The sequence below is a fragment of the Orbicella faveolata genome, unplaced genomic scaffold (assembly GCF_042242905.1).
Source record: "Orbicella faveolata isolate gen_17 unplaced genomic scaffold, um_ofav_v1 contig_2, whole genome shotgun sequence".
NCBI classification, from domain to species: Eukaryota; Metazoa; Cnidaria; class Anthozoa; order Scleractinia; family Merulinidae; genus Orbicella; species Orbicella faveolata.
Window position 1 is genome coordinate 23,086,254 of NW_028301547.1, and position 24,393 is coordinate 23,110,646.

General features: G+C 38.9%; 1 protein-coding gene across 2 annotated transcripts; it reads right to left on the minus strand.

Annotated features, from left to right (window-relative positions):
• Nucleotides 1–4,488: 4,488 nt before the first annotated feature.
• Nucleotides 4,489–23,422, minus strand: LOC110054919 (18S rRNA aminocarboxypropyltransferase-like). 2 transcript variants are annotated; one of them, XM_020761292.2, is made up of 7 exons: nt 23,173–23,422; nt 11,322–11,377; nt 9,928–10,264; nt 8,875–8,944; nt 8,077–8,186; nt 6,384–6,441; nt 4,489–5,588 (listed from the first exon to the last, which is right to left on the minus strand). In XM_020761292.2, the coding sequence occupies exons 1-7, from the start codon at nt 23,309–23,311 to the stop codon at nt 5,243–5,245; spliced, it is 1,116 nt and encodes a 371-aa protein (XP_020616951.1). In that variant the 5' UTR covers nt 23,312–23,422; the 3' UTR covers nt 4,489–5,242. The 2 variants fall into 2 exon arrangements, with proteins under 2 accessions (XP_020616951.1, XP_020616949.1); XM_020761290.2 differs by having other exon boundaries at nt 4,489–5,591.
• Nucleotides 23,423–24,393: the final 971 nt, after the last annotated feature.

Below are 24,393 nucleotides of genomic sequence, written 5' to 3' on the forward strand. Positions count from 1 at the left end.
GAGGTTTGTGCCCCTCACTTGATGACTCGTCACTGTAAGAGGTCTGGTTTAGTTTCAGTTGAGACAAGGCATCAAGCATAAAAGAATACAGAATGGACCCTTCTTTCAACAGCTTGTTTGTAACAGCAAAATTCATCATCTCGGACAGTTCATCAAAAGTTGGGTGGAAATTAGGAACACATAATTTCTGTTTTTGTTTCTTAAGCATCATCCTGAGACGTTTGTTTTGAAAGCTCAGTTTTCTGACTTCATTGCTTAAATTAGATGCTCGATCAAGTAGCTGTGATGGGGAAAGTGTAGAGAGTTTAACTTTACTATCTGATTTGGTTGCCCTTTCTTCAGTTCCTGGAACTAATTCTTTATGTTTCTTCAAAGAGTTTTCAAGCATTTTCTGACATACTTCACAGCGGCCAGACCTACTGCGCTCTTTCACCAAGAATTGGCATTCAAGGCAAGTACTAAGACTTCCTGCATCCCACTTTACTCTCGCCTTCCTTACTGTCTCATTTATATAGACTGTTGAGTTAGCTTTCCTCATAGGAACTACCCATTCAGAGTCAACAATTAATTGTGGTGGGTCTGGTGATCCAATTTTCTGTTTTGCCCATTTTATGATGTTGGAATCATACACTCCACAACAGATTTTTTCATGTTCAATTCTCTTTAAAGTAGTGTAAAGTTGAGAAGATATGTTTGCAACAGTTTGCTCTTGTACTTTGCCAAGCGAGCCCCAAATGTTAACTTTGGAATGTAGTATGTATGCCTGGTAATGAAGCTCACTATCCTTAAGGAATAGGTGCAGCAATCTTTCATTTAGATTTTGTCTGTTACCCCTCTGGGGTGAGAACTGAAACTTGAAAGAGGTAGATTGTTCAACAGCAATACTCCAACCAGTCATTTCACATAAAAACTTAGTGACCATGGCTTGGTATATTTCCTTCATTAACGGGTTTGCAGAAAACTGACATTTGAATTCTGAAGGAGCTTGAATTGTTCTTGATAGAACAATTGAACTGGAACAGTTTTTGCAGGCAAAGCAATCAAGCAATGGTGGAGTTTGCAAAGGGGATGACTGATTGTCAAATATACATATCCAGGAAGATACACTGTCACATGGAATCTGGCACTCTTTATCAAAGATTTTTATAACATGTTTTTGGCAAGGGTGTTGGTTGTATAGTGTCTTTGACTGATGACATAAAGTGCAAAGTGATGTGCTCAGTTTTGTTGCATGTACTTGACTTTTTGGAAACTCTTCAGTGCTTAAGTCATGGTTCTTCCTGTCTACTTCAAAGTGATCATTACACACATAGAGCAACCATGGTTCATTTGCCAATCCAGAGTCAACTTCATACCTTCCTTGTAAATTAGTTACTGAATGCATGCCAGCCCCATTTTGACACCCAGCAATACAACACTGTTTCCCTCCACCATACTGGTGCAATTTGATGTTAAAATCTGTTTCCTGATCAGTAGTACAATCCCCCTCACCCAAAGGTGTGTGGGTGGAAGTGGAGTTTTCCTTCAGAATGTACAGTTTAGATTCCAAAGTTTCTGCCCGTGTGAGCAAGAACTTTCGGAATGACCTTACTGCATGATTGCACAGTTCACCGACTGTCACTGAACTTAACCTCTCGACAAACTTTTCACATTTATGAATAAGGGCCTGGATGTCTTTGCCTTGAAGTGAGCTCGATGTTGTACAAGCAAGGGACAAAAAATCATATTCAAACCCCTCAATCTCTTTAGATAGCCCCAGCAAACGTTCATACTCCTCATGTGTCCGGCAATTAGAATTTAAACAGTTGCATGTACATGCAGGGAACAGCTCTGAAGTGTGATGGTTCATTGCAGTTTCTACTGAAACTAACTTGGAACTGTAAAGTATGGAAAGGAGGTTTCCAAACCCTGGTTGTAGATAATTTGCCAAGTCCTTCAGTTCTTTCGTGAAAACATGCAAACCTGGCAGCTCTATTTGTAAGGTTAAGTATTCTTCAGTTGTTTGTTTATCTTTAGAAGCTAGGGTTTCCAGTTGCAAAATTTTATCATCTAAAAATGTTCTCAAGGATTGAAGCTCTTTTCCTTGTGTCCGAAGTGTAAAGCATTTGTAGAAACTCAGAAAACTGACCAACATAATTGGAAGAACAGCTGCCATGAAGCATTCAAACAGGGGGATAATTCCGTAAAATAAACGTGGTGTTTCACACATAATTACGCATTCAAGAGCAACGAAACAAAAGACTTGACACAAATAATTTAATTTAAGTTCCAACCTACATGTAAGCGCGGACTCTTGTCGGTGGCAGTCGTAGAAATGTTTGACGCTTCTATACTTTAGAAATCGCAATCGAAACCTTCTCTTTTGTTGACGTGAACATGGCGTGTGATAAACCCTACAGTTTCCAGTGAATAATTTCTTCCTGAGACGACGAAAAGTCCAATCGTCCGTGGAATTACCAAACATGATCTTGGTTGTCAACAAACTGCGAGTCTGAAGTCGGACACTTCTCACCCGCATTTTCAATATTGACTCTACCAACCTTATACAGAACTGACCTTTGACTGCATTCCAGTTGATAGTTTCGGAAACTAAAACCACAGGTTTATAAAACGTCTGATTGAATTTCATTTCCCAGGTCAAGTGGGTGCTGACACCGGGAGCGCTATTCGATATTCGATTCACACCAGTAAAGTTCTTCCCTACAAATTCATCAGGGCGAACCACAGGAATGGAACGTTTAAATTCCGTACTACCGCAAAAAAATGCTAAAAGCAGGAAAACAACCAACAGGTAATTCATTTTACACAAACACCTGTTCGCGGGTCTCTACGCATTCGAGCGTCCATTCGAGCACGAGACTTGATGCTACCTATTGCGCATGCTCACTCTAGTTTTCGAATGATTGACAGATTTTTTTACTGGGGCGATCATAGAAACAGGAAAAGCGGCAAGATCAAAGGTAGCTGCCAGCCCCCCCTGGTTCCATCCGTTCTGACACGCTTGGAAGGCATCGAAAACATCGGCTAGCTTATAACTTTTAATTCACCATGATTGACATTTTAGTGACATGTCACCATGTCACCATGAGTGACATTTTAACCATGCAGTGGGTTCTTGTAACTACTGACCGAGGACTTAATCATTGCGTGACGATGCGACGCTACAATCTTGGACAAAATAAATGGAACATCTGGACCACTCCTCCCCCCATTTCAATGATGCCAAAATGGCGCGCTTTTGCTCCTTCGCGCCTTCATCGTTGCTTTGGGGGGGGATGGGGGATAATTGTTCCATTTTATTCTGTCCAAGATTGTAGGTATCCTGAGAGATGAGACAATTCACCAGTGTATGGAAAACCAAGCACTCGAAAACAACGACCTGAACGCGAAGCACCAACAACGTAACTCGGAAACGAACGAAGCACAAGAACTGAAACACCCAAAACGAGTCTATTTGAAGAATGAAACCGGATAAAATAAGGTGCTTTCGTGACTGGTTTACAGAGCAATGAAAGCGGAACACCGGAAGATTAAAAGAGTGCAGTATTTTGGTCAGTATCATTGCCAGGCATGTAATGGTTACCTCTGGAAATTTTTAAACAAACGAGCGCCACATAATTTACATGAAAATAGTTTCCAGCTAGCTTTCAATCTTTGCAGTTGTTTGTCCGTGAGCTTGTAATGCTCCAGAAGACATACGCCTGTAGGCGATAAATCGACGACCGTAACGAGCTTTTGACTGTTTATTATTCAAGCACGAAAACATGACATGAAAGGACATCGTCGTCAAGAACAAAGCTCGAAAATTGAAAAGAAAACATTTTGGGAATTTTTAGTACACGATGAAAAATTGACGAATGTGTTCTTGTTTTGCTTCAATAACTTAAATTGGGATGACTTTTATGAGCCTCTATCAGTGGTGTTACTATTAGCTTCGAGTTGTTTTGACTTGTCTGGTCTCTGTTTTGTTCAAACGATTTTTAAACAAGAACTAGAAAGATAGAGCTACATTAGAATGAAATCATTTCAGTATTTCTCAGAGGATATATGTCACTCACAGCTTTTAAATGTAGTTATCGCTTAGCGGAGCGAAAGAGCGATTATTGTAATTTGCCAGAATTCACAGCTACCGGCTGTTAATCATACATTACCATCAAAGAGCTTTCGCTTTTACCGTGGAATTCAAATTTTAGATGCTTCATACGTGATGTCTTGTTCTTCTCGACATTCACTGGTGGAGATTGCGGTTTGCGGTATTGGGTATTGGACAATTGATCTTGCGGTATTTCGGTAATTTTAATCTCGAAATGCGGTATTGTGGTATTCTCCAAACCTGCGGGATTCGTGTTTTTTTTTTTTTTTTTTTTTACACTGTTTGGACGGTATCAAAGATTATTCTCCAAGTCCTCCAACGTTTTCCGAGCCTTTTCCAGTTTCCCATCGGAAAAGGGTAAGTTATTTTTAGTTAATTATTAGTCAACACGCGAATGGATGTAACTTATTTTGTTTATTTTGTCTAAATCGAAAATTACAATTCCTTATTGTTGTTTCCCTGTTATTTGCTCTAAACTAACACACAGAGTAGTGGTTTCAGTATGACATCAAGTTTCGACTCGGCCGATTAAAGTGTCGCGGTATTGCGGTATTCAGGTGTTCAGAACCCTCCTCTTCATTTTAGAGTTTTTGATGTCACATGTTTAATCTTGACTGAGTGTTTCGTTTTGGTGCCGCTTCGTTTTCGACTTTTGCGTAATTTGTCTTCGCTTTCGAATTTGAAGCTATTCGCAAGTTTCGCAATAAGCAAGTCTCGATTTAGACTTTTGGTGCTTCGTTATCGGGTTTTGAGTGCTTCGTGTAAGCGATTTTTTGGGGTGGGGCTTAGTTTCCGCCTTTATGTGCGTCTCAATCGTCCCAAACCTCAACTATCCTCGCTATCTGTGGCTTATTATGCTATCTTTGTAGTTTTTCTTCCCCGGGGGAGAGAGAGGGGGGGGGGGGGGAAGAAGGGGACTCCCACGGGTATAGATCACGGATACTCGTCGTCTAGCTTGGGGGTGTAAATCACACAATTTGGTCTTACTGTACTGAGAGTGTCCAGGACGAAACGCCACTATTTTTCAGAAATGTTGCAGCTCTCGTAATTGGAGCTCTCATTAATGGGAGGGTTCTACCTTAATACCTTTCGTGTATTTTACGTTTTCCTACGGTTTTATCAAGGCAGCAGGAAGACAAGCCACTAGTGCTATCTATCTTCCAGCTTAACAAGTTCAGTTCTCTCGGTTATTTCGAGCAAACCCTCCTCAGTTGATAACTTAGAATTCTTTTCACAACTCAGCAGGTTTTCGTCGTCGACACTACGAACCAACAGTTCGTCTTCACCAAGAACACCACACGCACCTTCTCCTTGGTCATGACTTTGTAATGTCTTTTCGTCTCCACTTTCTTCTTGATATTTTCCATGTTTACCTTTTCTAACATCGTCATAACTTCCAGCTTGACGATTATCTTCATCACCATTATCGTTATCATCATCATCATCACTTACGTCATCATCACTGACTTCACTGTTACTGTCATCTGATTCGTCGCTACTGAAAACCATTTAATTACAATATTAGTTCAGAGAATTTGGTGGTACATGTACACTGTACAGTAACAGGACAATTTTCACCATGATTTGCTTTATTCTCCTAACCTATGTGCTTGACAATGACTCAATAATACAAGGAGAAATTGCATGACAACCTAAATTAATTCCCAGGGTGGAGAGGGGGGTGCCCCCTATAATGGCCTTCATGGGGAGGCTCCATCCACCTTTTTCAGGCTTCAGGTATACAAAAGGGTAGGGATTTCACAAGTTGAGGTATATGAAAGGGTAGGGAAAACTGGCATTTCAGTACAAAACGAGCATGAACTGAATATAAAATCCTTGTTTTTCTGGTTAATATCTCTTCTGGTTATGCTTCATGTTCTCCAGTAATATCATTTGTTGACTTCATTCCAGGGTTTAGAAAAGGGATGCAATTCTATAAAAGAATTACGAAAGGGATACCTTTCCTGTCAAAATGGTACACAAAAGGGTAAGGGCTTGGACCTTGGAGCAGAGCCTTCCCATATACAACTTTGTAGAGTATCGCCCATCCCCCAGAATTTAATATTGTTCCCAGATCTCTCGGACTTTATCCACAACAAATCAGGAACAAGATTAATCAAACGGTAACCAATCTTGGGAATTACAGCATTATCATTAATTTTTCGAAAATTTCCAGATTTTGTCTGAACTCAGAAACTCAATTGCAATCTCAAACAATTCCATTTTGAGAACAGTTTTCAAAAATTTTCATGTTGAAAGAGAATCTAATGATTTCCAGTGTTCTACAAACCTGACAATGGGTCGGTTAGGATTGAAATGTTCCTTGGTCATATCGATGTCCATCAAGTCTGTAAATAAAAATAATAATAATAATAATGCATTAACTGGTGAAGGCAGACCGATTTAAAACCAGAAAAATTAATGTTCTAACAGGCAAGACTTCGCATTACATTGTAAAACGTTCTCAGTTTGTCTTAACTTTCATCCCAATGATTTCATAAAGCTATATGAAAACACTCCATAGAAAGACATTTCTCACAAGAGGCTTGATGGAGACGGTAACCACTTGATGTAATATATCAAACACGAGGGACAGTGTTTCATTGGGATATCCAAACACCAAGAAGAGATTTGAAAAATGACGCCCAGTAGAGTATTTTTGATGAAATTCGAGGTGTTTGGATGAAACACAGTCTCGAGTGTTTGATAGATCTTCTCAAATTATCCAAGCAAAGGCTAAGGAGTAAACGGAGAAGAAAAATCGTCAAAATCTATGCTAATTAAGACCGGGTATCCAGACCTCCCTCACGGTTGTGATTTTCTTTGTTTTAACTTGATAAATTATTAATGAGTTTAAGAATGTCAGTTTCCAACACATCAAGCTGGTAGTCAGTTCTAAAGGTGATTGTTTCAAATAGCCAAAAGATCATCAGTTGAAAAGTAAATATACAGTCTGTAAATAAACAGTGGCTGTGCCTGGTCTAGCCACAAGCATAGTGAGAGAAATGCAACTGAAAATAATGAATAGCTTAATCTGATTCTCTAATCAAAATAGGTAATCCATAATCAAGTATAACACTGGCAATATATTGTTCCAGAAAATAAAATATAGGTACTCCAACCAAAGTTTTTTAGAAGTCCGTTTGTCAGTTTCGTTTCCGTCGTGGAAAAGTCGTCTGTAAAGCGCCGGTAGTTGTTGACATCTCTTAAGAGGCGTTTGTTCTAGGTTAGTGACCCAGCTTTCCAGAGTCAACCGCTGAAAATAGTTTGTACTGTAGGTTAAGCACCGAGCAGAGTCCCAGTCGATGTTGTGGTTTGTCAGTTGATGATGTGCAGCAATGTGATTGTTGGCATCGCCATTTCTCGTGGCTCGTTTGTGTTCAGTCAGTCTCGTTTTAAGGTTTCTGCCAGTCTCACCAATGTAGGAAGCCTGGCAGTCGGAGCATTTGATCTTGTAAACTGCTCCCTGTCTGATGTTAGGTTCGTCCCTGTCTTTCACGTTGGTCAGTAAGTGTCGTAACGTAGTTGTAGGTTTGTGGGCTACACGGATGTTGTAGGGCTGTAGGATCCGTGAGATGGTCTCAGAAGTGCCCTCAATGTAAGGTATAGTCACTGTAGTAACAGGTGTTGGGTTCCTGTTCGTAGCGTCAGCTTCAGTGAGTCGGTAAATGTTTCGTCTAATAAAGTCAGTGTTGTAGTTGTTTTGGTGAAAACACGTTCAAGGTATCTGTTTTCGTCACGTAAACTGTCCGGTGTGTCGCAAACTAGTTGTGCTCGTCTCGTCAAAGTCTTTATAGTCGTGGCTTTGTGTGAAGTCGGGTTGTAGGACGATTCGTCAAGTAATCTGTCGGTATACGTCGGTTTTCTGTACACTGTCGTTCGCAGTTCGTTGTTGTCGCGGCTTACCAAACAGTCTAGATTTGGCCTCTCTCACAGGAAAGGCCTAGCTGAAGAGCATACATGTGCATGTAAATTTACAGTACCTTGTGACGATTGTGAGTTGTGCTCTCTTTCACACTCCTCGAACCATTTATTCTGAACTTCGACCACCTCCTTGCTGGATTTACAAGCAGCATACCGGTCCAGCAGAACTCTGCATTATTAAAACAAAATAAAACTTTTAAAGATCTTCTTCCTGGATGTGGTGGGGATCAAGGAGTAATGTACATGTAATTTGTGATAATCTGTATCAAATGACATAAATTTATATTTTGCCGACTTGGAACAGAAAACTGGGGGTTAGCGTAGTACACAAAGGCTTGTGATTAGTATGTTTGTAAAGAGATAGTCAAGAAACTTGTGACATTCTGCAGTCAGCCTTACTGATGACAAATCAAAGATGGTATATTTTTCTGTTCTAGTGTTGTGTAAATAGTGTTATCTTATTTACCTTTCATTCTGTTGTTTATATAGTAACCTTAAAACCCCAAATGTGGCACCAATACATTTGGTAAGGGGTACACGGTCCCTATTTTCCTAATTTGAGGTTTTGAGGTGCACCGTCTGACTTTGGCACATGTAGGATGTTATTTGATGCATCTTTTATCCACTTTGTTGTAACCTTATTGTGTTAATTAAACATATCTTGGGTCTGACTGGCCAACACCCCCATGTGTAGTGAAGGCAAAATTTCTAAATATGCTGCAGACCATGACCATTAATGTCAGATGTTGTTAGAACATCCTCATGCCTTCCCTCACCTGAGTAAACCTCACAAGTAAACTGTTCCACTTTATGAGACATTATCTCATCAATGATCAGACTTTAGTTTAGCCACAAACCTGTTCAGTGTATAAAAAGATGATCCCCACTTGAAACGTTTCAGTAGTGTAGTGCCCAGATCTTCTTGACCTATGACATTGAAAAAACAATTATTATACTGTATTACTGCGAGTTACAATGATAAACGTGACAGTGAAGTATTTATTTAGTGATTGATCAGCTACACTGTATGTATATGATTTTTTATTAATGACAAAGACTAGATGACTTCTAACCGATACTGACCATGCTTTCATACATATTGAGCAAAACATGATTTATGGTGCATATCAGAAATCAAGAAAGCTTGCTGCCATCATATCTCTGCTGATGAAGCACACATAATGATGGTTGCATTTTGCAAATGCCTGTATTTTAATACACACACACACACACACACACACACACACAATTTTATAGATTTTCATCTTATCATTATTCCACCACTGTTACTCTGTCCATACATAATTTGTGTTTCCCACTTCAAGGTAGCTTTCACATAGGGCTAACCTCTTTATTTTCTGTTCAGGGTGCCCATTTATTTTATTTTTGTTGTTGTCACTGATGTTATCATCACTGCTTTGTTTTTACCCTATTATAACATGTCACATCTATTCATTCTGATTCTGAATAAAACGTTCAATTGTATTGTATTGTATTGTATTGAAATTGAAGCTTACACATGTACACTGTAGTGGGTCCAACTGGCAACTTTCAATACTAGGGCCTACAAATTTGAAATTTTTCCTCAAGGTAAAGCACAAAAGTTATAGATACCTGTACATGTAGTCTCTACATCTACATGTAATTTCAATTAAGAATCATGTCACTGTACGAATACCCTCCTCTTGAGTAATGCAGGGGTTTTATTAATGTTTTCAGTAGGAGGGTAACTGGTTTTCACAGGCGGGCAAAGGTTTTTGACTTGAACTTCTTTATAAGAAGAACTATACTTTAGATGGTCAAACCAGGTGGGCAAAATCATCCTCGCAGCTGGTCAATTTGCCTGGTGCCCGGCCCTTAACGAAACTCCGTACATGTAAGTAATGTTACCTAACTTTTGTAACACTTACCAACAATGTACAGAGTAGCTGCAAATGCCTCAACACAGGAGAGTTTACAAGGCTTTCCATAGTTAATAGGGTTGGCAGCAATCAAGTAAGGTAATAAGCGCATATTGCCACCTCGCATCCTTCCAAATGGCGTGGTCTCCAATTTGGCCCACGAGCAGTCAATAACAGCTATTCCATGGTCCATAAGAATGGTGTGGTCCTGGGGTGATACACACTGCTTTCCCAAGGGACTTAAAATGAGTCCATTGAATCTCTGAGAGAGTTTTAATGTTTTCACAAACCCAAGTCTTGAAAGTTTCCTTCCTGAACACTTCTTAGGATCACAGTGCTCTAGATCCTAAAATGTAGTACAGATATGAAAAAACAATCAATCAATCAATTAGTCAATGATCAATGAAAACTTTTGCATCAATGCTTTTTGTAAATTATGGTAGTGCTCAGATTAACTGGGAGGCACAGTGACCTGATGGTTAGTGCGCTCGTCTCCGGATCGAGCAGTCCGGGTTTGAGCCCTGGCCAGGGACATTGTGTTGTGTTCTTTGGCAAGACACTTGACTCTCACAGTGCCTCTCTCCACCCAGGTGTATAAATGGGTACCGGCGAATTTAATGCTGGGGGTAACCCTGCGATGGACTAGCATCCCATCCAGGGGGGAGTAGAAGTACTCCTAGTCATTTCATGCTAAGGAAACCTGGATAAGCTCCAGCCTGGTGGGCCACTTGGCTCATACGCAGACTTTACCTCAAATTAACTGGCCTGTAAATTCCTGGCGATAAGTCATTTTCTTGAAAAAACATTTGAATGTGTAGACCACTCCAAACTGAGATCAAAATACTCACATAACCAAACTAACAAGGCTTTAGCCAGGGTAAAAATCAGAAGTGAAATATCCTGAAAAAAATCCTGCTAAAAATATGTGAAATTGTTAATTAATGCCAATTGACAAGCAGTAACATCCATTTCTAGCGAAGGCTAGACAGTAACTATTTACTGGGACCATAAAAAGGCATAGAGTGCCAGTTGAAAGGTAAGTCCACGGCGATCTGTATCAATTCTGAGGGTCAAAGGTGCCTAATGGGTCACCAATATATTCTGACATTTAAACCTGGTAAATTCTGAAGTGTAAAGTGACTGGCAATATTACTGCTCTCCCCCTGTAGGGTACCATGTGTTATAGTGTCAGGTTTTTTCCAACAATTTTGCTGACTAGTATCCATACAGTATACACCTTGTCAGAGAGAAGCACTGAATGTATAAATATTGTACAGTTTTTGAACTGACTGGAGTTTAATTCAGATGTCATAAGAGTGATAAACAAATTAAATCGGATGCTTGCCACATTTCTTTTGTTTAATATTTACAACACTTACAACACATGTACACTCCTAACTTACCCACATAGCCAAAGGAAAAGGAAATCCTCTACCATAATCTTTTGTTTTACTACCATCTGAAATTAAATTGTGCAATATGAATAAGTGATTTTTTCATATTAGAAAAAAGAGGATAGTGAGGCTGGAGGTGTAGGTGGGTAATAATTTTATACAGTATACCCTATTTACATTTATATCTGATCTTTTATTATTATACCCCTTTCAATTTCTGTCATTGGTGGATTGGTTGATTAACTGACTGACTGACTGACTCACTGACTGATTGATTGATTGATTGATTGATCGATTAATTGACTGATTGATTTTGATTGATGGACGAATGGATGGATGGATCATATTTTAAGACCAAATGTACACAAGAATCAAAAATAGTTCAATAAGGCTTGAAAAATAGAATTTGCCCTACTGTTGCATATAAGTAGGTCTTAGTAAAAGCAAAAACTGTGTAGTTTTTTTCTTCAAATATCTTGGCATTTCCAAGAGAAAGAACATTCCTTTTGACGTCCAGATATCAATCTAACGAGTTCTAACTGGGCTGAAAATTGACCATTTTCATTCAATTCGCATTTTGCAACTATTGAGCACAGAAAAGTTGTAATACAACCAACTTAATGCAGAACTATTCCTTGTCCAAAAAAGCCCAGTCTCAAGAATATTGGATTTATCTAACTATTTAGAGGTAAACAAAACCAAAGCGTTCTCCAACGATGAGTTCGTCAGTCGTTGAAAACAATTGTCATTTTGACCATGTGCCATGTCTCAGAATTCCAAAAGATTTTAGATTGTAACTATACTAGGATAGGTCTTTCAATATATCTAAGGTTTAGTTTGGGCAAATGATTAGGCACTCGTCAAAACATAATTCAAATCATACACAAAAAAATTGAAATCACGCCAGCAGTTGAATGTGTGACCAAAAGTATTACCATTGTTTTTGTCATTAAATCACTTCAATTCGAAATATCACAGGAATGTAAGCATGATTTAAGCATAAACCAACATATATATGTCTACCTTAGTTGGGTTATCATGTCTTGGCTGTCAAACAACATTCCTATCCTGCCATTTCAACGGTGTTGCATTAGGTTTGCATAACCTGTATGCATTCGTGTAATGATTTTGAATTCCCCAAATCACTCAATATTACCAAGATCCTATGCAAATGTTCCTACATTTTCCATTTTTGTTGTTCGGTACTATTATTCAACATGCTATTAGGCAGAAATCTCCAGTAATTAGCAGTAACAAATAAGCCGGCATCTTCGATGGCTCTGCGTCTCTTATTTGTATATTGTCCAGCAACAGTCTTGCACACAGGGTAAGGGTAGAGTGGGAGTTATTTCCGAAAGAAAAAGTATTAGAATTTTTCCAATATCTCGATGCTGGTCCCAATTTAGGGCCTCCTTTCTTAGCTAAAACGATAAAATGCTACACACGAACGAAGTCTTTGTGGCTTAAAATTCAAACAAAGAAAAGTAACTCTGTTAAAAGTTCTGAAATCCCGACCCTCACCCCCAGGTAAAATATGTTAACATTGTAACGCACGGGTCTCGGATAACACATCTTCAGTCAAAATGGCGGACTTTCAAACATCTTCAAAATGGAAACCCGAAAGTCGCACATGGAATAATGCTTTAACAGTTACTACTGGCTTAATCAAATGACACAAATAACACAGATAGATGATACATACAAGGGACTTGGCAGTAACTGTTTTTCTTCAAAGTTGGATATGAGTACTGACAAGAATGCCACTGAAAATTATTTGCAGGGAAGAATCACTTTGCAAGATTCAGTATATTACAAACCGAGGTAGGTGAACATGCTATTATTAGGGAAGTGGTCAAAACTATTATACATATAAGGGATCCACTAGAATAACTTGAGACTACTGACTCTTTCTATAGCCCCTCTACCCTTATCCAGAAACCAACGGTTTCTTTTATAGCCCCCCTCCCCCCCTCATCCCTTGGTAAGTGATCCATGGTCTCTACTACAGCCCACCCCACTCCCTTGAGAAGTGACCCATGGTATCTTTTAAAGGCTCCTCTCCCTTCACAACCTACCCATGGTATCTTTCACGACCCCCCATCCCCCCTCAAAAAAAAGGGAGCCATGAGAACCTCCACACACACACAAAAACAAACACACAGAGAGAAACAGTATCCCGGGTTACGTACACTGTGCTCACATTATTGTTCCTTTAATCGATCGTAGAATATACAATCATCTCTGGTATGCATACCTATAAAAATTAGAAATAAACCTTTTGGATGTTTGAAAACAAGTTCGACAGTCATGTTAAAGATATTTTAATGAAGAAACACAAAAAGTCACCACAATGTTTTGCGCTCAAGTACATGGTGTCCCTTTAATGAATGCCTTGTACACAAAGCACATTAACTCTGAACATAAACATAAACTGTGGACTACCATAATTGCTCAGAACCACAGAATTGAGTGGCACTCTCTTCAATGCATAATCTAGAGTAGCTAGAAACTTTCTGTAACCGTTTTGTCTCTAGAGCTAGGATGCTGGCCTACTAACGTTTAAAAACACTTCTGAACAAGTTTATGAGCTTTAATGATGCTAAAATCTCCAAGAAAAGTGGAAAATTGTTCTCGCAAAAGTTGCTGGTTCACGAATCACACGCAAGTAAATGCATATTTCACGGATCATGAAAAAATCGAAAACCAGTTTCCTGAGGACGGAAAAATGTAGATAATAATAATAATTCTAAAAATTTGCCATAGCGCGGTCTAACGGCTCAACTCTACTTAAAATTCCTCCTTTTAATACAACCTGAAATGCCCTTCATAAACACGAGTGAAGCAAAAAAAAGGTCGAGTGACCAAACAGAGAACGGCAAATGTACAAATGTCACGAACCATAGAAGTTGTGTAGGCTTATAGCCATTTTACGAGTTTGTACAAGCTGCAGCAGAATGTCTTACATCATCACATATGTACGAGTTGTGCTAGCAACTACAGACATACATAGTCTTTTAGAAATACTGGCAACTGATGAGATCCACATGGAGGATCGAAACCATGGTCTTGCCTGAGCTAAGCTGAACAGTGGCAAATACAACATGTAATCCAGTCAACAGACTTGCACGTAAACAGCTACATTTGAATCATGTGGTGCCAGAACGACCAAAAGGAAGAATAAACCTATACATCAAGCTCAAGAAACATAAGCTTGATCAGATAGCTGCAGGAAACATATTATGAGCTTCTGCCTGAGAGACCGGGGCAGACTCGGAAATGAAGGTAAGCCAATTTCGCTTAAAATTGGTGCACAAAGTTGTTATGTGCACTTATGTAATACGCCAAAGTTTCATGTTCAATGACCTTCTTTTAGCCGATTTCTTGATATCAGCCCCTCAGGGGTCCCCACGGGCTGATTTTCAGTGCAATTTTGGCCAATTTTCAATCTCTCTTTTAGCAACGTACAATTAATTTCAGACAAAACCAAAACCATATCTGTAACGCCCTATTCTTAGGCTTCCATGGGTGGAAACATTAGCTCACGGGAATTTTTCATTAGCTTGTGGCTGTTATCACAACTTGGTCCTATTTGAAGCATATGGGAAGCAACAGGAAATGGCCTGTTTTTCAGACCACATATTTTCCATGCCCATGTTTTATATCATGAAGTCTTAGTATCCCTGCAAAGTTCAGCCCTTAGTTTAGTAATATCAAGAAAAAAATACTAAGGTTGAGGCTTTTTTACTACGAAACACTTCAAGAGAGTTACCTACTACGCACTTCCTGCCAAAGTCTTAATTTTTTTATTAGGAGAGATTTTTAGACATTAGCCGCAAAATTAGCATACAATTAATTATCTCGAAGTGAACTATTGAAATTAAATATATATTTACAAACCAAAGACTAGAAATTGATTTTCCTACTGACAGATTTGAATCTAAATTTTATGCAGCATTTGTACTCTGTACCCTGGAGACTGGAAGGTGACGAGGGGGAAACTTTAAACGTTGATAACGAGAAAAGTAATCAAAATACAATGAAACAAGTTGTTTACTGAGTGTATAAGTTAGGTGGGAAAAGCTGAGCCCAAAAAAGCCTTATTTATGGGACTCTGCCTTGTTTCCATGGCAACCTTATTTTGTCAGGCATAATTACCCTAAGTTTAAGTTTTCTCATCTCATTCTCTGTTTTTATTGATGTTTTCAAGTTTCTTGGGACAAACATAGTTTTTTGCACCTTTTCATTCCTTTAGTACCTTTTCTCTTCTCTTTTAATTTTGCTATAATTGGCAAAAACGATATTTTTACTTCATGGAATAGTCATGAAATCCAGACTGGTGGATTCAATATGATGGATGTTTTGGAATTTATGACATTCTAACGTCAAGTGCCTTCATAGCTTACTATTCACCATTAGAATTTTAAGCCTTGAGTTATTTTTCTCCTTCTCCCTGCCAGAAGATCACAAATACCTTGTGTGACTAGTGGTACGGAAATTTTCGACTTAACTACGACACACCCAGAGGTGCTTTCCTCCAAGCTTCGGTCTTTGCTTCTCTTTGGTATCGATTCTAAATATGAATACCATCATTATGATAGAGATTGTAAGTAAGTAAGCCTCGTGATACAATAGGGGGCAAAATTATTTCCTATTTTCGCCTGGAGATTACATTGTTTGAGCATGACACGCAAAGCAATTTGAAGTGTGGGGTCCCTCAAGGATCGTGTCTGGGCCCGCTTTTATTTACCATCTACGTGAGTAAGTTGTTCCAGATTCTAAAACACCATCTGCCCTCCGTTCATACTTATGCTGACGATACTCAGTTGTATTTGTCATTTAAGCCCTCTGACTCTTCCAGTGAAGTCGAAGCTGTATCAGCCATGCAAAAGTGCATCTGCGATGTCCGAGCATGGATGAGGGAGGATCAGCTGATGCTCAATGATGACAAGACTGAGTTCCTGATTATAGGTACTCGTCAGCAGCTCTCAAAAGTGTCAATCCAAAGCATCAAGATTGGGCAGACTGAAGTCTCTCCTGTAGCCTCTGCGCGCAATTTAGGCACATGGTTCGATACGCATTTAGAAATGGGAACTCACATTACAAAGACTTGTAGTAGCGCTTTCTATTATTTATACAATATACGTCATATTAGGAAATATTTATCCAGAGAATCAACTGAGAAACTAGTTCATGCTTTTATTAGTAGTAGATTGGATTACTGTAATAGCCTTCTGTATGGAATCCCGGAATATCAGACTATGAAATTGCAACGTGTTATGAATGCGAGTGCAAGACTTATATATCGTGCGCACAAGTTCTGTCATATAACACCTCTACTCGCAGAATTACATTGGTTACCAGTGCGCACCAGGATACATTATAAGATACTCTTGATAACTTTTAAAATTTTGCATGGCCTATCACCTAAGTACCTTTCAGATTTAATTAGTATTCAACAGCCTTCGTCCTACCATTTGAGGCGCAACGACAATGGTCGTTTGTTGGAAAGACCAAGTGTGAAAGCGAAGAAAACATTGGGAGACAGAGCTTTCCAGGTAGCTGCTCCTTTCCTATGGAATAAGCTGCCAAGGTCCGCGCGCGAAGCAACGAACTTAGAATCTTTTAAGACTTTAATTAAGACATTTTTATTTAAGGAATCATTTCAGTTATCTTAGCATATCTATATCTTTATTTGTAATTACCTTTTACCCATTTAATGTAAATATTTTTTATGATTTTGATAGGAAGATTTGTAAAATTTTAGTTATTAATTATTGTTGTGATGCGCTTTTGCATATTTTATAGAAAAGGCGCAATACAAATAATAAATGTTATTGTTATTGTGTTAAAGCGTCTCTGCTGTGATTTAATATTGGGCATGTGAAACTACTTAATTCATCTCCAAGCCCTTTCAACTTTTCAAGTGAAACAACATCCAATATAGCGTCGAAAATGTTGACAATTGAATTGTGGGTGGGTAGACAATTTAAGTTAGAGATATTTTGTTCAAATATGTATGCAGATGATGATGGAAGAACGATCCTTGAACAAGTGGAACGAATTTAAGACATTAAAGCATGTAAAAAAAATCTTTAAGTGTAAATTCTGGGAGAATCCCAGATGGGATTTCAACCCACGATCCAGAATCTACACTTAATATCATGTTGTTGTTGTTTCTCTGTTAAAAATGAATTTATGTCTGATAAAAATGCATGCAGTCACTCTACCCTAGGACACTTAAGGGATGCAGTAGGTATCACAATGCCGAACTCCTTAAATATTCTATCTGAAACGTCAGCGGCCATCTTCTTCGGTTTCTTCAATTTCTTTTTCCTCCTTGATTGAAAGGGTGTTGACATGCCCCACTTTGGTCACGCAAACAGGTGAATTTTTGGCGGTGACGTGGGCAAATCACAATCTTCTTTAATTCATACTTTAACTTCCATTCAGGGAAATTGTCAACTCTGTGAGACGCAGCCAGTTTATTACCACCAGCGCCCACTTTAATTTGACCATCAGGTGGGTAACATCTCGATCTAACGTCGCTACTGGGAGAGTCACAGTAGGTCCTGATGGCTTGTTATCTCATGCCCCGCATATGTCATCTTCTTTCCAAAACTGAGGGACACCGTATACTCATGTTTCTACATGTAGTTTTCCAGGGGACTAAACTTGCAATAGCCAGACTTTCGCTCCTCTGCCTTTGAAGCACACTCAAATGAAACAAATTCACTTACAGACAGAATAGAGTTAATAAGTTTAATTAACTGATCACAGATAGTTTCATTTCTTGTAAATAAACAATCCAGCCGGCAAGATGTCCACGTGCTGGCTATATATTCATTTCGCGGTTGCACCTCATCAATTTATTTTCGTTCACAATGCCTCTCTCCACCCAAATGTATAAATGAGAGCTGGTGATTATCATCCTGTTCAGGGAACAAGAGCAATAACCAATTTAAGCTCCAGCAGGTATGAGGCACTGGGCCTTGTGACGACTTACCTTACCACCTCAGCAAGCATGCTGGTCATCCTGGGGATTATCGCTTCTTACTATGGAAATCGGAGTTAATGGCCAGCAATTCTACAGCTAGGGGTGCCATGAGCAGTAGTTTTTGAAGGGAAATCCACTCCTACCCTGTTTTATCTTTTAATATACGCAGTACACCGATTTAGTCTGGATCTGTACTGACTGAGAAAGCAACAAACGAAAAATCCCGATAGAGAAAGGGAAAGTGTGCCAATGAGTAATTTTCTCGTAATTTGGTCAGACATCCAGCGACTTGGCGGGGAAAACGGTCCGTCTTGGACGTCCTCAATTTATAATACCTAGGCCGTTTGCACTGGGGGACTGGGTATGAATAAATATTCAGTAACATATCCATTTGTTCTTTAGCTTCTCAAGCAAGTTCTATATCTAATCACTCTCTGCAGTATCAAGGAGACGAATCTAGACGAGAAAAAACTGAATTCCAAGTCAATCATAGCCAGCACACTACAGACAAGTTGGCGTGTCGTAGCGTCGCCATGTACGGTATGAATCAACCTGAACAATGCACTCACTACCAATTTATCGCTGAGGCTAAGGTTTTTAACGTTGCTTCACCTTTAAGGGATTATAAGAAAGGGGCATGCCTCTAAACCTGAAGCCAGGTAAGCGTTTATAGTAAGTGAATTTATCCAGACACTTTGTATATAGACTCGAAGAGTGAGACTGCATTTTGTATTGGACAATTAGCTATAATTATATTCAAAATTTCCTTAAGGTTCAAAGCGATTTTAAAGTAGTGTTACGAGAGACGTTGTAATTGCATTTAGAGTGATTGATAAGTTCTTTTCTTTAGAAAAGAACTCTCTGACAGGTGAGTTGATACGAAATGGGATCACAAAGCTTGGCGGCTTATTTCTTGATTTAATTAGCGCTTCATTACTCGGGGCCACAGACTTGTTTCGTTGAACGGGTTGAATAAACTTAATATTGCAGTTTGGACCAAAAAAATGCAATGGTGCATTGTGATTAACCGGCAAGAGACGGATTGTTAGGTATATATATGGTTCTTTCACAGTGACTCCATTATCTGTAATTTTCAAGACTATTTCCACAAAATTTATAACCGTTGCCGGACCAAAATCTGATCGGTCCTAAAAAATCACATGAAATTTTTTGATTAACGGTAAGTCTTTTCGGTTACAATTAACTTCAGAGTCTCTAATTCATGACTTAGAAGAAAAAAGGTATTAATCGAAATTAAATGGCTGATTTTTACAGACACGCTTTTTTGAAACTTTAACTGAAAGTGGCCTGGTTAGTTATTTTCTTGTAAGTTTTTTCTTGGTAAAAAAGCCTCAACCTTAGTATTTTTTTCTTGATATTACTAAACTAAGGGCTGAACTTTGCAGGGATACTAATACTTCACGATATAAAACATGGGCATGGAAAATATGTGGTCTGAAAAACAGGCCATTTCCTGTTGCTTCCCATATGCTTCAAATAGGACCAAGTTGTGATAACAGCCACGGGCTAACGAAAAATTCCGGTAAGCTAATGTTCTTACCCATAAACGCCTAAGAATAGTGCACTACAAATATGGTTTTGGTTTTGTCTGAAATCAGTTGCACGTTGCTAAAAGAGAGATTGAAAACTGACCAAAATTACACTGAAAATCAGCCTGTGGGGACCCCTGAGGGGCTGACATCCAGAACTCGGCTAAAAAATGGTCGTTGAACCTGAAACTTTGACATACGTTGTGTACTAATTTTCAGTGAAATCGGCCGATCTTCATTTCCAAGTCTGCCCCGGTCTCTCAGGCAGAAGCTCTTAAGAATATTTCTGGAGAAACGTATAGCTTTCTCCAAGCCACGTTGTCTTCGTAGAAAAACGTACGAGGACAAATATGATATCCGTGATAATCAACCTCCTGTTCTTGCAAACAGTTCTATAATCACAGCCGGGTCTGGTGTCACAATATAGAATGCAAGTAAACAACACTTTCATGGTAAATTTCGTATTTTGTCCCGCGAAGGGAAATACTTGGAGACTAAAAAACATATCTTGCTGTAGAAATGAGCCTAAAAAATGCATAAATACATGGCAAATTACAAAGGTGTCATCGACGAAGCGACATGCAGATAACTGCAGAAATCATGCACACCTATGACCTCTAAGAATTTTGCCATGACACGGTCTTACGGCTCAACTCTAATAAAATTCCTCTATATAAAACAGCATGAATTACCCTTCATAAACACGAGTGGAGCAACAAAAAGGTCGAGTGACCAAACAGAGAAGGGCAAATGTAGAAATGTCACGAACAATAGAAGTCGTGTAGGCTAGTCAACCCCATTTTACACTGAAATACTGCAAATTATACATTTAATATGTATACAGTTAAATATTTCAGTTAAGGTTGCCAGATGAAATTGTTAGATAAAAAAAAACCTATGCGAGAAGAACACTAATGATAGGCTATGTATTCATTAAGTTTGGCTTATCATGTGAAAAAAAAATCGATTTTACATCGACTAGTTTGTAGTTTTGTGTGTGAAGTAGAAGCCTACACAATAAGACCACTAATGGTAGGCTTTGTATTCATTAAATTTGGCTTATCATTTAAGAAAAAAATGATTATACATCTAACAGCTTGTTTTTTTGTGTGAATTAAGTAAAAGTTTTGCACTTTCATGAGATGTATTTAATTAATAATAAAATAAAATTCTTAAAAGTAAAATGAAAGCCTTCCTCTTAAATCAATTTTCAATGTCATAAATTTTATATGTAAATAGTTTTTCAATGATTGTTTATCAATAATCTTTGAGTATTTTTTTAATTACCTTTATTGTTATTATTGTTTCTGAAAAGCCCTCATGGGGAGTTGACAATAAAATTTGTATTGTATTGTAAAATAATTAATAATAAAATAATAATAGAAGACAATTAGGATCAATTTTAGGGTTAGGGTAAGTTTTTAGCATGACTGATTAGAATGAATTGATGAAGGCGAATGAATGTCAATCGCAATAGAGCTTGCAGTATACAATAGGATAGAGTTCAGACTCCCTCTCCCCCCCACCTCTGTCAGGAGACAAGTGGCCTCTTACCTAACCCCCACCTCCGTTAGGAAATTCATGGCCTCTTAAGTAGCCCCCCACCTCCCTCAGGAGACCCATGGCCTCTTACATAGCCCACCCTCCAAAAAGTGGGTCCCTAGCATGTAACATAGTTTTGACCACTTCCCTTATGTGTATGTCATTTATACTGCTTGGTAATTCTGACGTTTCCAACTGAAGTAATATGCCAATACGATGATGATACTTTTGGTCCCGCACTCGTAAGCTGCTGGCGTGATTTTGTGTCTTTTGTGAACGATTTTGAATAATGTTTTGAAGAGTGCCTAATCATTTGCCCAAACGGAACTTTACCTATATTGAAAGACCTATCCTAGTATAGTTAGAATCTAAAATCTTTTGGAATTTCGAGACATGGCACATGGTTAAAATGACAATTCTTTTCACCCACTGACTAACTCAATTTTGGAGAACACTCTGGTTTTGTTTACCGCTAAATAATTAGATTAATCCAATGTTCTTGAAATCATCCTTTTTTACACAAGAAATAGTTCTGCAATAAGCTGGTTGCATTACAACTTTTCTGTGCTCAATAGTTGCGAAATGCAAATTGAAGGAAAATGGTCGATTTTCAGCCTAGTTGGGACTCACTAAATTGCAAGAAATTGAGTCTGAAAACTAAATCGTAAATGCCGCTTTTTTCAGAAAGACAAAACTATTTCAAGGAAAAAACTACAGCCTGTTTCCACTCTTGCCAGGGGCTAGCTATATGCAAAATATGAGCGAATTTGAGTTTTCTAGCCTTGCCAAAGAAATTTGATTTTGTTTGATTTTTGTGGGCATTTGCTCTTAAATCAAATCCAATAAATTTTCTTCTTTCGAATCGAACCATGTTTATCCAAACTACTTGGGCTTGGCTAAAGAGTTCAGACCAGACAACTGAGAGTCTGAATATATGAGAATGTGGATACTATTCTTACTGAAGAAATGCTTAGCTATTCATCAACTCAAAGTTGATAAAGGTAAATTAACTGCTGTAGAGAGTTCAGTAGAGAAGCTGATGTTTCAAGTGTCAGATCTTCATCAAAGCCAAGGGCAAACACTCAAAACATCAGTTTCTCAAACTCCCTACAAACTGGTTAATTTACCTTTACCAACTTCAAGTTGATATTCCATATCACATTTAACAATTATTCTACGAGCGCACACTGGATGAAAGATAGTAGATAGCCATACTATAATCATCTCATAACCAATAAGAGCGAGTGGAATAATTGTGTTATTAAAAACGCCCCCAAAATATAGAAAACTAAAATTAAAAAAAACAACAAACATTTACATGTACATGTACATTTACCATATTTGAAGAACATGGTATAATGGCCCACATACCATGATGACTAAGCCTGTGAAAAGCCTTGACTTGCATTATCCAATGATTAAGTTTTTAATAATATCATATCCCCCCCAGGCCCCCTTGACATGGAAGGTCAAAAGTGCCCCACACCCCCCCCCCCCACCACAAAAAAAAAATCAAAGCGTTGATGTATTAAGAAATAAGCCAAGTTTTCTTTACACCAACAAGAAAAGCAAACCCCTTCTTCCAAAGCCCGTCAGAAATGTTAGAAAGATCACACGATGCTGACGGAGGAAACCTCGTCTAAAGCAGGCAGGGGTGAGAAGGTGTAGAGTGTGTGGAAATAAAATGTCCCGAAATGGCGGGCAAACAGAGACAAGGCTAACTCTTTAGAAAATTCGCGATTACTTAAAATCATTTAAACTCATTGAAGCTTACCTCGTGTCTCGCCATCATTTTGCAAACTGTCGAAATCGCTTGTTGCATGACTTCCATCCCAAGCAGCCTCAAACCTTGAACTCTTACTGAGTTTATGACGAGAAGTAGCTTCTTTCGCTTTCCCTCTATGTTTCCCCATACTTCGTTGAAGCGTTACTCATTAGCTTGGTTACTTGAAAGGCATCTTCGGCCGCCATCTTCGTATGCTTGCACGTTGTTCCCGAGTAGGACACTGGGGAGAGTTTAGCTCTCGTTCCCAAATCTCTTGTATACCGCCCGTCTTTGTAGGACAAGCCCACCCTAACATCGCTTATAAATATACATGTAAGCACATTTGCAGGACCGCAGGTTAATAAGTTGTACAAGGTATTATGTGCTACCCTCTTTTAACAAAGTTTGATTGATTGATTGATTAATTGATTGATTGATTGATTGCATTATATGAACTAAATCCTGCACTATTGATTGGCTATCCGAGGGGGGGGGGGGGGGGGTTAAGATGACACTATCTTGCCCTCTCGGGATTACCCGTTTCATTTTTTTTTCTTTTTTGCGTGTTTATGGACCTTGACTGCGTCTCGGTCTGAACAACCTGCAAAAAGAGAGGAGTTGTCCAATATCCAGCCATCTTGACCATGCGCTTGGTCAGTAAACCGTATATATGTTATTTGGCCCGACCAGAAGGCATGGTGTCAACACACTCCGGCCATGTATTCGGTACGTGGCGACTTCAAAGCTGTACCCCTGGCCGTAACCGTGTAGCCACGCCAAGCTACTGTTACGAGGTATAGCTTCGGAGAGGCCAGTTATTCTGCAAATAAGCATTTTGAATGACAAGGTCAGGTGACCACCTGCTAAAAAGGTAGTTTGCAGGGGTTATTTTTGTCAGTATTTGTTCTAATAGATTTAAACTCATATTGATCGGCCTAAGTTTGTATTGGTTCGTACGCGTTCACGCGTTTTCGTGCACCATTCTGTCCGGCTTTTATATATTCGTCCTTGCCAAAGAAAGACGCCCTTTCCTGCTTGCGAGACTGTGCATGTTTAAATGAGTTGGTAGCTGCTAATACCTCTGTGTTGTAACTACAGGCCCCAGTTGTTCTTAAGGTGGATAACGCTATCCACCGGAAAAATCGCTATCCAGTGGACAAGTGTTGGCAAAACAAATCACACTATCCAACGGCTGATCCAACGGATAGTGATTCACTCAGTGGATAACTT